The following is a 16580-nucleotide window of genomic DNA, read 5'->3' on the forward strand; positions in this document are numbered from 1 at the left end:
TATATGGTCTTCCCGCACCTAAACCACCCCATACCCCTGGCACGTACAACCATGCCCCAGTCAATTCCCTTGAGCCCTGATCTTTAGGGCTCACGGTCCTGACCAGGGTCATGGCTTCTGGGTGCTTCATCACCCTACAGACTCAGCTCCCAGAAGGCTGGGTGGCGATCCAATCCCCTAGCACTGAACTGGGCTCCGTATGGGTTTGTGTGTGGGTTGGAGTCAAAGCCGCCTTTTTCTGCCCTCAGGAAGCGAAGGACAAGAGACAGAACACAGGACATCTCTGGGGACTGGGCTGCTGTGAGAGTAGCCTTAGGCTTGTATGACACAGACAAGAAGGCTGCAGAGAGGCCGAGGAGGTCAACAGCCTTGCACCCCTCACGTCATGGCTACTGTATGCCTCAGAAGGAAGGGGACGCCTACCCTACCTTGGCCCCTCTTGGCCCCACCCGGCCCTGTCAGCTCCCAGCCCTGGGAACCCAGCTGTGGGTGCTCAGCCAGGCCGTTGGCGGGGCAATTAAAACACTGAATGGGTTCCAACAGGGTTAATCACAGTGGCCTTTATAGAGGCGCCTTTCTCTGAGGATCTCCAAGACCTCGAGGGGCATGATCTCATTCCTCCCTCTGGGATCTGGGAACCCCCCACCCTGGAACACCACCAAGAAGCTGGGCCCGGAGTGGGTGAAGAGCAGGGTAAGGGCAGTGCCGAAAGCGGCCCAGGCTGCTGCCACCCACTAGGGCAGGGAGATGAGAGTTTGCTCTGGCTGAGAACAAGGGCTCTCAGTCAATTCCCTGCACGTTAGGGACCGGCCTGTAATGAGCCAAGCGCTCCCGAATCCCACATTGAGACCTACTGTGTGCCAGGCCCAGGTGGGTTGCAGAGACCCTGCTGAATAAATTCGGGTCCTGCTCTGGAGCCCCCAACCAGCATGGCAGACTTTTGCCCACAGCAGGTCGGGACAGGGCCTTGACGAAGTCCGTGTGTGGTCCTCCCGGAGCAGGGGTCAGGGAATGGCCGGGAAGGCTGAAGGGCCACCAGGAGGCTCTGAGCCCAGACACTGGGCTTGCCTGGAGAGGGCTGAGGTTGCAAGCCCGCAAAAGTTTTCAAACTAGGAAATGAACCATTTTAGACAGATCCTTCCCCTTGGGCGGCAGAGCAGAGAGGCTGTGGCCAAAGAGGAACACCAGAAGGCTGGGCAGGTCCCAGTGAGGGGCACTGAGACGGTGACTGACAGCTGAGAATGGGAGCTGGAGCTTGTTTGCGTGCGGGACGGAGAGGAAGAAGTCTGAGGTCTCTGAGCAGGGGTGGCTGCTGAGCCAGGGAGGGGAGGAAGTGCGGTGGGCGGGGGGGGGGGGGGGGGGGGGGGGAGTCCACTGCGCTGGGGGAGACAGACAGGGCGCCCCGGACCAGGGCAACCCCGCGGGGCTGAGGGGCTCCCCGCCAGCACACTGAATGAGGTGGGGGTAGGTTAGCAGAGTTCCAAGGGGGAGGCTGGGGCTAGCACCCTTTCTGCCCTCCCCTCTTCTTCCCTTCCCGGGCTCTTGGTAGAGCATCATCGAGCGCTATTTCACGGCCTCATTCCTCCCCCTAGAGGCTTCTAGAAGCAAAGCTGCTTTTTCCTGAGGGTGAATGGATTTGTGGCTTGAAGGTTTCTTTGGTCAGAGTCCCCAGAGTTGCCTGGGTCAAACCCTTGGCCTTCCTCAGGCAGGCAGGTGAGCCGTTTTAGGAGCTGGGGGCTGGAGGGACACAAGATTTGTGGCGGGTGGTTTCTAGAGATCGTGCTGTCGTGCTAGGAGGATGGGCGAGAGGCTCCCATCAATGTCCATCCTCAGGTGGCCACAGCAGCAGGAGCCGAAGTGCTCCATCTACGCCATCTGGCCAGCTGGGTCCTAGTCCTAGTCCTCCACCGCTCACCAACTGTGACCCTGAGCGAGAAATTTTACCTTGTTAAGCCTTCAGTTCCTCATGGTTTAAATTGACATAAAAGCACCCATTTCAGAGGTGATCCACTGTGGTCCTTAGCCGGATTGTATAACTCATTGTCAAAACCAAGCTTTTTACCTCCATGAGCCAGGAAGTATGGCCCCTGGAGTAAAGATGGATGTGAAAGTGATGTCATTACCGTAAACCCCGTGCGCAAGCGCGCAGTTACCGGGACCACTGCAGGCCCTGGAAGGCTGTTTGGACTCCTCTCCACCGGCCCTTACTTCCCGGGCTGGGGTCTGCCCTCTAGCCAACATCTGAGAAGCTAGGGGCTCGGGCTCCCCCTCCCTGTCCTGACCATCTCCCAAATAGACTGTTTCACTCCCCTGGGACCTTGCCAACCCAAGACCTCCTCACTCCAGAGGATAGGGATGATGCCGACCCTGGGGCTCCCGCTGCCCCCTCCAGAGGGTATCAACAGGGGCAGGGTTTGGCCCTGGCCCTGGGCTGGGGGTTGGCCCAGTACCTTCTCTGCACTAGGATCATGACTCCGGGCAAGCAGTGTTTACCAGCCCGGGAAAGGACCTATTTATAGCCTCAGCTGCTCCTCTGGCCGGGTCACGAGTGAGGGGCAGGGTGGCTCCTCTGAACGAGGGTGGTAGTCGGGCTGAGGGGAACACGGCTGTGCCCAGCTGCCGCCGCCCAGACCCCCGGGGCCCCTCCCCAATGGCCGAGGAGACCTTCCCCTTCACCTCGTCCACGCTGAGGGCTCTCCGCCTGCAGCGGGAGTGGCTAGAGTGGGAGGACCGGCGGCGGGCTGCCGCCCAGCAGTGCCGGAGCCAAAGGTGCCCCCCCAGTGCCCGGGCCCGACTCACCAGGCAGCGCCGCTGCTGCCGAGACCCAGCCGTGCACAACGCTCTGTTCTCCGGTGACCTGCAACAGGTCCAAGCCCTGTTCCAAGAGGAAGATGCTGCCAACATGATTGTGGAGACTGTGAGCAACCAGCTGGCCTGGTCAGCTGAACAGGGTAGGGAGCACCCAGCGGGGCCGAAGAGGACGGAGGGAGAAGAGGGAGGGGACGGGGACGGGGAAAGGCTTGGCCCCATCCTCCTTCCGGAACACAGACTAGAACTTGCTTTTCACTTAGCCGAGATGAGGGATCGTTAGTGGTTTGTATGTCTTTTCAGGATTAAAATTACTTTACCATGTGAATTACATAGGAACACAGTTATATTCTAATGCAATCTTTTCTCTGAATATGTGTGTATGTATATATATGTATATTATAATTTGTATATATATATAAAACATATATAATTACATATATATATAATTTAAAGATTTTATTTTTAAGGGGCACCTGGCTGGCTCAGTTGGGAGAGCAGGAGACTCTTAATCTCAGGGTCGAGAGTTCAAGCCCCGCAGTGGGTGTGGAGCTAACTTAAAGAAAATTTTTTTAAAAGATTTTATTTATTTGACAAAGATCACAAGCAGGCACAGAGGCAGACACAGAGAGAGGGGGAAGCAGGCTCCCCACTGAGCAGAGAGCCTGATGCGGGACTTGATCCCAGCACCCCAAGATCATGACTTGAGCTGAAGGCAGAGGTCCAACCCACTGAGCCACCCAGGCGGCGCTCCTACTTAAAATTTTCAAAAATTTTTTAAAAAATTTTAAAAATAAGTAAGATTTTATTTTATTTTTTATTTTTAAAAGATTTTATTTATTTATTTGACAGAGAGGGATCACAAGTAGGCAGAGAGGCAGGCAGAGAGAGAGAGAAGCAGGCTCCCTGCCGAGCAGAGAGCCCGCTGCCACGATCCCAGGACTCTGGAATCATGACCTGAGCCGAAGGCAGAGGCTTTAACCCACTAAGCCACCCAGGCGCCTCTGTAAGATTTTATCTTTAAGTAATCTCTGCACCCACCGTGGGACTTGAACTCACAAACCTGAGATCAAGGGGCACATGCTCCACCAACAGAGCCAGCCAGGCCTCCCCACATAATATATAGTTGTTTTTTTTTTAATTTGAAAGAGAGAGATTGCACATGTGGTGGAGAGGGGGAGAGGGGGGAGGAGAGAGAAAATCTCCAGAAGACTCCCCACTGAGTGTGGAGCCCACTGTGGGACTCATCTCAGGACCCCAAGATCATGACCTGAGCCAAAATCCAGAGTAGGATACCTAACTGACCGAGCCACCCAGGCTCCCTGTCCCCACATAATATTTTAAATAGTCGCATAATTCATATTGTATGAGGGTCCCATGATTTATATAACTAGCCCCCAAATAGACTGGCTAGATTTGGGGTCCCAAGATGAGCCTCTCCGCCCCCTCTTCTTTCCCCGCCCCCATCTCTTATTCCCCCCCTCTACTCTTCCCCCACTTCCACCCTTTTCTTCCCCATCTGCCCCAGGAATATCCTAGAACCCCAAACTAGGCTCCTTGGTCACTCCCAAGCTCAGCTCCAGGCCCTTCTATGTATAGCTCAGACCCACCCCCAACCCCACAGCCAGAACACCCTAGTGAACAACCAGGAACCAAGGAATCCATCAGGAGCTCAAAGATCCAAAGGTTTCCTTAACAGGATTAACTCTCCTTCCGTTGCCCTTGTGATTTTAAAGAGCAATTACCTTTTTTTTTTTTTTTTATGACACACATACTATACAGATTGACAAACTGTTCTGAAAGGCAGTTCCAATACACACTCCCAGTTGAGGGTTTGAATGAGCCCCTCTCCATAGCTACAGCCTGGGGCATGATACATGCTGGGCCAAGGGTACAGAGGGACAGCCACGTCAGGGCCTGCCCTGTGAGTCTCATGCACCTCTCCCCAACACTGCCTGCTCTTCCCAGGGTTCTGGGTGCTGACCCCCAAGACAAAGCAGACAGCGCCCCTCACCATCGCTGCCAGCCGAGGCTACACTGACTGTGCCCGCCACCTGATCCGGCAGGGAGCCGAGCTGGATGCCCGGGTTGGGGGGCGGGCAGCCTTGCATGAGGCCTGCGCCCGGGCCCAGTCTGACTGTGTGCAGCTGCTGCTGACCTTCGGTGCCAAGGCCAACGTGTTGTCCGAGGAGGGCACGACCCCCTTGCACCTCTGTACAGCGCCTGAGTCCTTGCAGTAGGTACCTGGGGGAGGGGTGTGTGTGTGTGTGTGCGCGCGCGCGCGGTGTGCGTGCACCTCTCATACCCACATCCTCACAACAGTCTGGGAGACAGATCTCATTCCACTGGTGAGAAAACTGAGGCTCAGAAAGGTTTAGGGACTTGTTCAAGGTCACATATGCTAAGCCCAGGAGGCAAAAGCCTTGTTGCCTTTTTGGAAAACCCTGTTCCAACTGTAGTCCTCTATCCCCTTTGAGTCCTCTGTAGCCAAATTCCTACCTGTTTTAAGGTGAGCATCAAGAAAGATGTTTCCCAACCTTAGTGCGAGGTCTCCCCCAAATTCCCTCCTCCCACATTTTTAAGATCAACAGGTTTTTTGGAGAGGAGGCATGGAAGGTTAGGCAAAATGGGTGAAGGGGAGTGGGAGATCAGGTTTCCGATTATGGAATGAGTAAGGCTTGGGAATAAAAGGCTCAGTGTAAGTCAGTGATATTGTAATAGCACTCTTACAGGACAGATGGTAGTTACACTTGCGAACAGAGCATAATGTATAAACTTGTCAAGTCACTAAGTTATACACTCGAAACTAATGTAACATTGAGTGTCAACTATACTTTAAAAAACAAAAACAAAAACAAACAAACAAACAAACAAAAACGGGCTTTTTGACCTCCTGCGTGATGGTATTTGTACTTTCAAAAATCAGGTCCATAGCCAGGGCTGGACAACCGTGGTGGACAACCCCACAGCCCACATGCTCGGGACTTCTCCCTAGCCGGATCCAGATCAATGGTGGACCCAGAAGTGATTTCAATTTTCCAGCCCTTTCTTGAAAAGCTTTTTTTTTTAATGAAAATGCTTTAAAAAAAAAAAAAAGATTTTATTTATTTGACCGAGAAATTACAAGTAGGCAGAGAAGCAGGCAGAGAGAGAGGAGGAAGCAGGCTCCCGCTGAGAAGAGAGCCCAATGCGGGGCTCCATCCCAGGGTCCTGGGATCAAGACCCAAGCTGAAGTCAGAGGCTTTAACCCACTGAACCACCCAGGTGCCCCTTGAAAAACTTTTTTAAAAGATTTATTTATTTGAAATTTTAATAAATAAATAAATAAATAAAAGATCTATTTATTAATAATAAATAAATATTAATAATAAATAAATAAAGGATTTATTTATTTGAGAGAAAGAGAGAGAGCATGAGAGGGGGGAGGGTCAAAGGGGGAAGCAGACTCCCTGCTGAGCAAGGAGCCTGATGCAATGCAAGACTGAGCCTGGGACTCCAGGATCATGACCTGAGCCCAAGGCAGTCCCTCAACCAACTGAGCTACCCAGGTGCCCCCTTTCTTAAATTCTTATGAGTGCACAGTGTGCTTTCCAACAGACTTTATCCCTTTAAGTGAAACTTACTGAAACCCTACTGAATGAGCTTTTCAGTGTTATTTACATGTAGTATTTAGAAACAAAACCTAGCCCATGACTAGAATTGACAGAGGAAATAAGTTCAGCAGTTTCATAGACGGCTGGCAGCTACTGCGTTTTTGCCCCCTGAGCCAAGCTCCTACTGGACCTGTGCACTGATGGAAGCAGGAATTCTGGCCATTTGAGGGGGAGGGACCCTGCCTCATCAGGGTTTCTTTGGGGTTGCTGTGTCTGCTCCTGGGTTTCCAGTGGCTGCCATTCTGGCTTTTTAATTATAAATTACTGTTAGTTTAATGGCATCATTTTTAAAAAAGATTTTATTTATTATTTGACAGAGAGAGAGACACACACAGCGAGATAGGGAACATAAGCAGGGGGAGTGGGAGAGGGAGAAGCCGGCTTCCTGATGAAAAGAGAGCCTGATGTGGGGCTTGACCCTAGGACCCTGGGATCATGACCTGAGCCAAAGGCAGACACTCAACCGACTGAGCCACTCAGGTGCCCAGTTTAATGGCATCATTGAGTTTGTTTCATGTTTGGTTTACCCCCTGGTGATTAATGATGCGTATTTGCCTCAACAGCATTCTGGCCTTTTCTAGAAACAGCATGCGCTCCCGTGAGATGAAGGAAGGATGGGGTGGGGAAGAAGGTGAGAGGAAGAGAGAGAATCTTAAGCAGTCTCCACACCCAGTGTTGAGCCCCAGTGGCGCTCAAACTCACAACACTGAGACCATGACCTGAGCAGAAATCAAGGGTCAGACACTTAGCCCACTGAGCCACCCAGGTGCCCCATGCTCCGGCCTATAGTTTTTCCAGGAACTGGGAGACCGTGAAACATGTGCTCCCGAAAATCTGATTGTTGTTGTTTGGTTCCGTTTGTTTTCTCTAAGGGAAAGTGGAGCAGGTCGATCCCCAAATGCCTTCCTTTGCTTGAGCGGGTGTCACTGGTCTGGAAGGGTACTCTTCAAGTTTGGCGGCAGAAGAAAATATTAGGACTTCTATTCTTTTTTCTTTCCAGCCCATACACTTTAATTTAATTTAATTTTTAAAGATTATTTATTTATTTATTTGACAGAGAGAGAGAGATCACAAGAAAGCAGAGAGGCAGGCGGTGGGGGCCGGGGGGAAGCAGGCTTCCCGCTGAGCACAGAGCCTGATGTGGGGCTCGATCCCAGAACCCCGGGATGAAGACCTGAGCTGAAGGCTCAGGCTTAACCCACTGAGCCACCCAGGCTCCCCATCCCTTTAATTTTCTATATGTAACATTCATAGTGGACATGGTCATGGGTTTTCAAAACTTTTTGTGCTATCAAAATGTTAGGAGACCACTGGCATGTGATTCAGAACCAGGTCTTGGGGTCCCAATCTACTCAAGGAGTCAGGTTTTGGAACTAAAGATTAGCCCATGATTGGAATTTACCGAGGAAATAAACAGATTCTGGAAGGGACCATCTGAGGCAGAGAGTAGCATTCTGGCACAGCCTCTACCCTGCTGTGTGTCCTTGGCTGTACCGCTGTCTTTCTCGGCTGAGTTTTCCATCAGAAGACTGAAGATGCTCCTGGTGACATCGTGGACCTCGCAGCTCTGCTGTCGGTCATGGGGCTTCCGTGAGTCTGATGGTGGACACCAAGGCTCGCCTTGCGGGCATGCAGGGTGGGAAGGAAGGGGGGAAAGGGATGACAGCAGACCAGGTCTTGGTCCCTCAGGATTTGTCTCTGGGTCTTGTGCCTTGTCCCCAGGTGCGCCAAGCTGCTGCTGGAGGCGGGAGCGACTGTGAACGTGGCGGCACAGGACAGCGAGGTGACCCCCCTGCACGTGGCAGCGGCTCGCGGCTTGGAGGAGCACGTGGCTCTCTACCTGGAGCACGGAGCCAACGTGCACCTGCGCACCAGCCAGGGCGAGACCGCCCTGAACGCCGCGTGCGCGGGGGCCGAGGGCCCGGGCAGCGGCCAACAGCACCATGCGGCCGCGCGCCGACTCCTAGCAGCCGGGGCTGATCCCCGCGCTGCCGGCCGCAAGCGCCACACGCCGCTGCACAACGCCTGTGCCAATGGTTGCGGGGCCCTGGCCGAGCTGCTGCTGCGCCACGGCGCCTGCGCTGGAGTGCCCAATGCAGCGGGCCACACGCCCATGGACTGTGCCCTGCAGGCCGTGCAGGACGCCCCCAACTGGGAGCCTGAGGTCCTCTTCGCTGCGCTGTTGGACTACGGGGCCCAGCCTGTGCGCCCGGAGGTGCGCGGGGAGAACCTGTGAAAGGAGGCCCCAGTTGGGCGGGATGCCTGTGACTGCAATTCCCCTACCACCAGGGAAGGGGGGGTGACAAGAGGCTGAGAGCCAGGTCCTGTAGGCAAAGGTCTGTCGTCACCTTGAGAAGGACCACTGAGAACTATAGGGGTGCGTGTGGAAGGAGAACAGCTCCCCAGGAAACTGGTGGGGGCCAAGAGGTTGCAGCCCCCAGAAGGTGGGGTAAACTGGGGCAGAGGAAAGCCTGAGGACAGACTCAGACCTTAGCCTCCCAAATTTGCACGTGAGGGAGGCTTTGGTTTAGGCTGACCTTGGTTCTGCCCTAGGCTGGGAGAGCCATGGTGATCCTAAGACCCTCTTTTGATTCCTAGATGCTGAAACACTGTGCTAACTTCCCTCGGGCCCTGGAAGTCCTGCTCAATGCCTACCCTTGTGTCCCCTCCTGTGATACCTGGATGGACGCAGTCCTCCCAGAGCTGTGGCAGGTATGTCCACCCCAGGGGCACAGCTCCTTCCTGAGTACTGGGGAGATGGAGAGGAAGGACGAGCCCTAGGCCTCATCCCTCCAGGATGGGCTTCCCAGAGTCTCCTGTGCACCGCGCCCCCCACCGCCAAGCAGCTCAGAACAAGCTCTAATCCCACACATCTCCCCAGCCTCTCTCACTGTACCATCGTGGGCATTAATCAGGTAGCTCTGACTCAGAGGGCACTGTGCCAGCATCTGTGGAGTGGTGAGTGCAGACATGGCCGAGCCCCCACCCTACAGAGTGGTCCCGTCTTCCATGACCCCTGCAGGACTTCTGGGTTCTGAACCCAAGTCTTTCAAGATGCACCAAACCCCAGGGTGGGTATTGCAAATTCCCCGGGGCCCCCAGTGCTAGGTCATCCCCAGATGGAAGGGCAGGGTCAAGGGTACTGGGCCATCTGATCTTGTTCCACTCCTGGCTTAGGAGCACGAAGCCTTCTACATCTCAGCCCTGAGCATGGCGAACCAGCCGAGGCGGCTGCAGCACCTGGCCCGGCTGGCTGTGCGTGCTCAGCTGGGCAGCCGCTGCCGACAGGCCGCCGCCCACCTCCCCCTGCCTTCTGTCCTCAGGGACTATCTGCTGCTGCGTATTGAGGGGCGTATCCAGTGAGCCCTAGGTGAGGGTGTTCCCGGAGCTCATACTGCCCCCTCCATCCGTCATCTTCCTACAACCCCAGAGGACCAATCCCTGGCTCCCTTGTCTACACACCCCGTGCTCTCCCCGGCCAGCTCCCCCATTCACTGGCTTCTAGAGCTACTTGCTGACCTCCCTCCCTACCTGAGCTTCAGCTTCCAACGGGATGATCTGCATACTCAGCCTTCGTCCGCCTCCATCTCTTTTGCTTAAGCGGATGGCCCTTCCAGCCCAAGCCAGTTGGGGGTGATCCTTATCGCCCCCTGACCCGTGTACCTGTTTGGCCTCCTAAAGTGTGCGCTACTCTGCTTGTGCCCCCACTGCCTCGGCCCAAACTGCCTTTGTTGCTTGAAGGGAGGCCCTCCCTGCTTGGTCTTGAAATCCACGCCACGCAAGGATGCCAGAGTTTCTTTTGGGAATCACAACTCTGATTCCTGGTGGCTCCTTGCCATGGTCAGGCTAAAATCTAAATTCAGTAAGGGAGACCCATCTTCCTCCCCTGCCTCCGCTAAGCTTTCTGGCCTTCTGATCGCCCTTCCGCCTCTGAGGTTCCTGTAATCTAGCCTCACCAAACCAGGCAGATTTACGGGTTCCTGGATATGACCTGCTCTGATTGGCCTCTGGGCATTCTGCATGCGCTGTTCCCTCTGCCTGGTACACACCCTTCCTACATTTTTTGACTGGGTCAAAGCTAATTTGACTCAACCCACTAGCACGGTCTCCTCAGAGCCTTCCTTGGACTGCACTTACTTAATTAAGGGCCTGTGCCTGCCTCAGCTTGACTGGGACTGGGACTGTATTCCTTGAAAAGGCATGTGAGCAAATGGTTGTTGAGGAAGGAAGAAATGCATGATCCCTGGGACCCTTTTATGGTCGAGTCTGCCCCCACCACCCTGCCCCAACCAGGGATGCACGATGTCTTAAACAATGATCCCTACACATGTGGTCTCGAAGGGCCTGTGACAGACAAGCCACTAGCTGTCCCTTCACTCTCTCATACCCTCCTCTGGTCCCAGAGTCAAAAGTACAATCCTTCATCTTTAAGAGGAATCTTTTAAGCCAAGCCAGTGTTTGTGAATGCAAATAAACAATGTGTGCCCAGAACCCAAGTGTGGATGTGTTAGGTCACATGTGCCTGAGCTGCCCCTCACTCCACGTTTATCGCCTCACCACGGAACAACTGTTGCTCTTGTGATAGGATAAAGGGTATAGGAACAACAGAAGGCCGTTGCCAGACCCCAAGCCTGTAGTACCCGCCACAGGAGGGTCCTTTGGCTGAGGGACCTTGGGCTGTCCACTCCATTACCATTTGGAATCCCACAGTAGAGACGGGACAGGAGTCCCAGGGTTGGCCTCCTGCAGCTGTCGCCAGCCTCCTCGCCTCTGTGGAGAGTTGTATCTGCAGAGATTCCTTCCCTTTCTCCAACGCAAAGGCAATTTTGTACCGTCTTATGTAGAGCCACAAACTCTCCTTTCTAGAAGAAATGTTGGCTTTCATTTCGCAGAGCCAAAAGGCCGGACGGAAGAGAAAGAAATGCTTTATGGTCCTGGGCCTAAGCTGGAAGCCTGGGGAAGATGCTGAGCTGTCTGCCCTCTTCCAGGAGGTAGACCCCAGCGAGCTCAGCCTTTTCTGTTGTATTTACAACTATGACAAAAGACCCACTTAAAAAAACAACTGAGAGGGGCGCCTGGGTGGCTCAGTGGGTTAAAGCCGCTGCCTTCGGTTCGGCTCAGGTCATGATCTCAGGGTCCTGGGATCAAGCCCTGCATCAGGCTCTCTGCCTGCTTCCTCCTCTCTCTCTCTCTGCCTGCCTCTCTGCCTACTTGTGATCTCTGTCAAGTAAATAAATAAAAATCTTAAAAAAAAAAAAAACCTGAGAGATACATGAGATTATGAGTATTATTTGGGGTAGGAGATTTTCCTGGGTGAAAGCATAAAAGAAAAGATTAAAGGATCTGGATGCAGAAACAATTTAAATTTGATTATAAAAGCACCGAATCGTAAACACAAGTGAAAGACAAAATATTGGGGGAAGAAATCCGCAACTAAAAGATTTCATTTCCTGGGGCGCCTGGGTGGCTCAGTGGGTTAAAACCTCTGCCTTCGGCTCAGGTCATGCCCTGGGATCGAGCCCCTCATCGGGCTCTCTGCTCAGCAGGGAGCCTGCTTCCCTTCCTCTCTCTCTCTCTGCCTGCCTCTCTGCCTACTTGTGATCTCTCTCTGTGTGTGTCAAATAAATAAGTAAAATCTTAAAAAAAAAAAAAAAGATTTCATTTCCTTCACCTGGGAGGATGGGAACAGCATCTGTTTTATTCACCTCTGGTGACTTGGTGGCTGTGCAGGGCTTTGCAGAGACTGGACACTCCACTCTTTGCCCAATCAACGAGTCGACCTTACCAGCCATGAGGGAAATGCAAATTAAAGCAATCAGAAGATACTGCTACCCCGCTAGATAGCGGGAAATGGTGAAGGTCAATAACAGGGAGAGCGCATGAAGATCTAAAGATGGAAATTCTTGCTCATCCTGTTGGTGGGAAAGGAAATTGCTTTCTTTGGTAGGCAATCTAGCAGCATCCTTACCCTTAAACACCGCTCCCCATTATTGAGAAGGCTGGTAGGCACGGAACATTCACCCCAGCACTGCCAGCAACAAAGCGACATGTGGGAGGTGGTGCACAAATCCTTCCTCTGGAATACAATGCAGCCCTTACAAAGGGTAGTCCCCGCCACAGGAAGGAACCAGGGAGGGATGCCAAGTGACTGTCATAGGCGTGGCCTTGAAAAGATCGCCTAGACTGCTGTTCAAGAGAAGAAACAAGTCGGAAAACGACATGTACAGCCAACAAGGCCAAACCCCATGATTGTAGATGGAAGAGTAAAAGGTCCAGAAGCAGATGCCCAAGAATGCTCCTCTGGGGAGGGAAGAAGACTGTGCCAGTGGGGCATTTTACGGTCCGGGTTTGAAATTTTTTAAAAATTTCAATCCCACTATTTTTTAAAATATTTTATTTATTTATTTGACAGAGAGAGAGAGAGAGAGTGCGAGCACACAAGCAAGGGGGCAGCAGACAGTGGGAAAGAGAGAAGCAGGCTCCCTGGAGCCGATGTGGGGCTCGATTCCAGCACCCTGAGATCATGACCTGAGCTGAAGGCAGAGGCTTAACCCACTGAGCCACCCAGGCACCGCTTATTTATTTTTTAAACTATTTTATTTATTTATTTGATAGAGAGAGAGAGAGCACAGTGAGAGAGGGAACACAAACAAGAGGAGTGGGCGACGGACAAGTGGCTTCCTGCTGAGCAGGGAGCCCAATGCAGGGCTTGATCCCAGGACCCTGGGATCATGACCTGACCCAAAGGCAGACGCTCAATGACTGAGCCACCCAGGCGCCCCCCTGAAGTAAGTTTAATCACCACCCTCGGATAGGTACAATAGGAGTCTAAATAGGGGGGTACTCCTGGGAGCAGCCTGGGTAAAATTTTTTTAAAGGAAGAAAACACAAAAGACCCAACAATTAATTTACAAAGTGGCTGATGAAACATGAAAAACTGAAAACCTCACTAGTGACCCAATGAATGAAATCAAAGGAACAGACACGCTTTTGTCTGTGAGATTGGCAAACATGGCATGAATGACAGAGAGTGGCTAGGGAAAGAGCAGTTTTAGTAAAACAGATTTCTTATACACACATTGGCCTAAGGCAGCATTCCAGGACTCACAGATTTATTCACTATTCAATAGCTATCTTAACTGCACACACAAGTGTAAAAATGCCTAAATTCCATAGGATAAGAAAAGCAAACATCTCAAGAACTCTATCATGAAAAATGTCCAAGGTGCTCAGATCCATTAAAATACACTGTTATGGGGCACCTGGGTGGCTCAGTCAAGGGTCTGGCTGGGTTTCGGCTCAGGTGGTGCTCTCCCATCATAAGATCAAGCCCCATGTTGGATTCTGCACTCAGTAGGGAGTCTGCTTTGGATTCTCTCCCCCTCTGCCCCTCCCCATGCCCCTTTAAATAAATAAATCTTTAAAAACAAAGCAAAACAAACAACATGACGCAGTTTGCTAAGTGTTCTGGCAGAAGTCAGTCCATGCAGCTTGGGAAACGAGACTATAGGTACCAAACCCCAAACAGATACCTGGTACCTGGAGCCGTGAAAAAGCCAGATGTGCTGGCCCCTGGACAGGGCAGGCCTGGCCATGGGCTCTGCCTTCTTGGGCTTCAGAGGTCACTGGTCAGTCATTTATTCCCTAATCAGATTTCACTTCCCTTCTTTTCCTCCATTCTTTCCTCCTTATAACGTCTTATAAACATCTTCAGGGTTGTCACGTCTCTCAGAACCTCCACCCATTTATTCCCTGCTCTCTCTCACTTCCATCCTGTTTTAGGGGAAGAGAAACAGTCGTAGGCACGACTCACACTGCCGTGGAAATGGAAATAGGTGCACCAGGTGTATCAAAACCTGAACAATGTGAGCAGCCTTCGATCCAGCGATCCCATCTTCAGAAATTTATCCTAGGGAAAAACATCATGGGTGTGAACAAAAATCTGTCATCAAAGACGCATAAAGAGGTTTATGAAAACATTGTTTAAAAACAAAGTACTGAAAACCATCTAAATGTCCATCCAAATGAGATAATTAGCTAAAAAGTTAGGGAACAATATGGAAAATGGTACTGTTGAGCAGCTACTTAAAGCTATGCTATGATGCTATAAAAATATTCAATGACACAGGAAAAATATTATGGTATATAGTTGAGTGAAAAAAAGGAGGGGGCCAAATATTGGCAATTAAGATCGTATATAGAGAGAGAGGAAATGAAAGAGTGAGCTCGAGCACTAGATGACTCTAGCTATAGCACTAATGGCAAATTTGGATATTATGTGAGCCTCAGTTTCCAAACCTATAAAATGGGTACAATAAGAGCTACTTAACAGGGCTCCATAAGATAAGGTATATGAAGTACTTAGCACAGTACCTGGCACATAATAAACTCTCAAAAGCATTAATGGTGGTTCAGCTCATTAGTTTATTCATTCCCTCAAGCATTTATTGAGAGCCCTTGAACTTGCTACTCTGTCTGGAAATTTGCTTGGTAACCTTATTCACTCTTCAGAATTCTGTTTAACTGTACCCTACCCCTCCTGCATTCTTCAAAATAAAAACATGCTTTGGCTCAGGTCATGATCCGGGGGTCCTGGGATCGAGCCCCGCATCTGGCTCCCTGCTTGGCGGGAAGCCTGCTGTCCCTCTCCCACTCCTCCTGCTTGTGTTCCCTCTCACACTATGTCTCTCTCTGTCAAATAAATAAAATGTTATAAAAATAAAAGGGTTTAAATGGTAAATTTATGTGTATTTCACAATAAGGCTTGGAAAAAAGAATAAGAAGCCAGACAGCTTGATTCCATTTATACAAGGTATGAAAACAGAGGAAACTAATCTATGGTAAGGAAAGTCGTAATACTCTTTGTAAGGTGGTGGCTGGAAGAGGACATGAAGGGGGACTTTGGGGTCATTTTTTATTTCTTTATCTCAGTGCTGGTTCCACTGAGTTCAGTTCCAATCAGTTCAGTTGGTGAAAACTACTGAACTCTTCACTTGTCTGTTTGCCCTCTCTGCCTTTTTTATACCTGAACCAAAAGTTCACCAGAAAACAAAAATCCTGACATGTCTTTGGAAAAAAAGTGTTTTTAAACATTTGTTTACGTATTTTAGTGAGAGGAAGGGAGAGTGTGAAGGGAGTAGAGGCAGAGGGAGAGGGAGAGTACCAAGCAGACTCCTTGCTAAGCATGGAGCCCCTGGGGACGGGGAACTCAATCTCATGACCCTGAGATCACGACCTGAGCTGAAATCAAGCGACTGACGCTTGGAGCTCCTGGGTGGCTCAGGTCAATGATCCCAGGGTCCTGGGATGGAGCCCCGCATCAGGGTCTCTGCTTAGCCAGGAGCCTGCTTCCTCCTCCTCTCTCTCTCTCTACCTACTTGTGATCCCTGTTAAATAAATAAATAAAATCTTAAAAAAGAGAGAGAGAGAGAGTCTGATGCTTAACAGACTGAGCCACACAGGTTCCCTCAAATTTTTAAGTAATCCCTAGGACAAGCGTGGGGTTCGAACTCACAACCTGTCTGTGCTAGCCAGGGCTCCCTAAAGAATTTTAATTGCAAAAATCTAAGTTCTTGGGAGCTGAATCTTTTTCTCCTGTTTTCTTCTGGGCTCCTTTTCTTGTGCCTTAAGGCTGCGCTGAATCTGTGCCTTCTTTGAAAGGCTTTCTGGCCTTTTTTACCAAGGTCCCTCAATACCTGGAGCCAACCGAGACGGTAACTAAACTGCCTCCGGCCTTAGAATTGAACTTTGCGCAGTGGCAGTATCGTAGCCAATGAGGTTTATCCGAGGCGCGATTATTGCTAATAGAATTGAACTTTTGGAGGTCATAGAGACCAGTCCCTACTGATCCCGCTAACCAGGAGCTCATTGTGCGTTACAGAGCAGTAATAAATCCAATCAACCCTGGAGGCTGGGAGCAAGGCCAAAAGAACATGCCCGGACCGAGAAAGAGCCGCTCACGATCTGCCCGACTGTGCCAGCACGCTGGTCCCCCAAAAACGAAGCCACGCCTTCTCCCAAGCACCACCCCCAACTCTATGTGGTCCTGCCCCTCACGAGTGGGCTCTTTAGGCTCCGCCCAGCAAGCTTGGCCCCGCCCTGGGAGGGCGACGATCCCGC

General features: G+C 51.4%; 1 protein-coding gene and 1 pseudogene across 1 annotated transcript; both read left to right on the plus strand.

The window, feature by feature from the left end:
- Nucleotides 1-2531: 2531 nt before the first annotated feature.
- ASB16 (ankyrin repeat and SOCS box containing 16) lies at nucleotides 2532-10953 on the plus strand. The gene is made up of 5 exons (XM_032323004.1): nucleotides 2532-2951; nucleotides 4777-5044; nucleotides 8184-8676; nucleotides 9060-9173; nucleotides 9639-10953. Exons 1-5 carry the CDS (start codon nucleotides 2651-2653, stop codon nucleotides 9822-9824), a joined length of 1362 nt encoding a protein of 453 aa, XP_032178895.1. The 5' UTR covers nucleotides 2532-2650; the 3' UTR covers nucleotides 9825-10953.
- A 5251-nt stretch (nucleotides 10954-16204) lies between these two features.
- LOC116578659 lies at nucleotides 16205-16294 on the plus strand (annotated as a pseudogene).
- Nucleotides 16295-16580: the final 286 nt, after the last annotated feature.

Source organism: Mustela erminea, chromosome 18 (assembly GCF_009829155.1).
Source record: "Mustela erminea isolate mMusErm1 chromosome 18, mMusErm1.Pri, whole genome shotgun sequence".
Lineage (NCBI taxonomy): Eukaryota > Metazoa > Chordata > Mammalia > Carnivora > Mustelidae > Mustela > Mustela erminea.

What these genes read in the sequence shown, in the direction of transcription:
- ASB16 (XM_032323004.1), top strand. Translation starts at nt 2,651, where the DNA reads ATGGCCGAGGAGACCTTCCCCTTCACCTCGTCCACGCTGAGGGCTCTC. An exon ending in GGCCTGGTCAGCTGAACAGG is followed by an intron (nt 2,952 to 4,776) that starts GTAGGGAGCACC and finishes TGCTCTTCCCAG; the next exon opens with GGTTCTGGGTGCTGACCCCC. An exon ending in TCCTCCCAGAGCTGTGGCAG is followed by an intron (nt 9,174 to 9,638) that starts GTATGTCCACCC and finishes CTCCTGGCTTAG; the next exon opens with GAGCACGAAGCCTTCTACAT.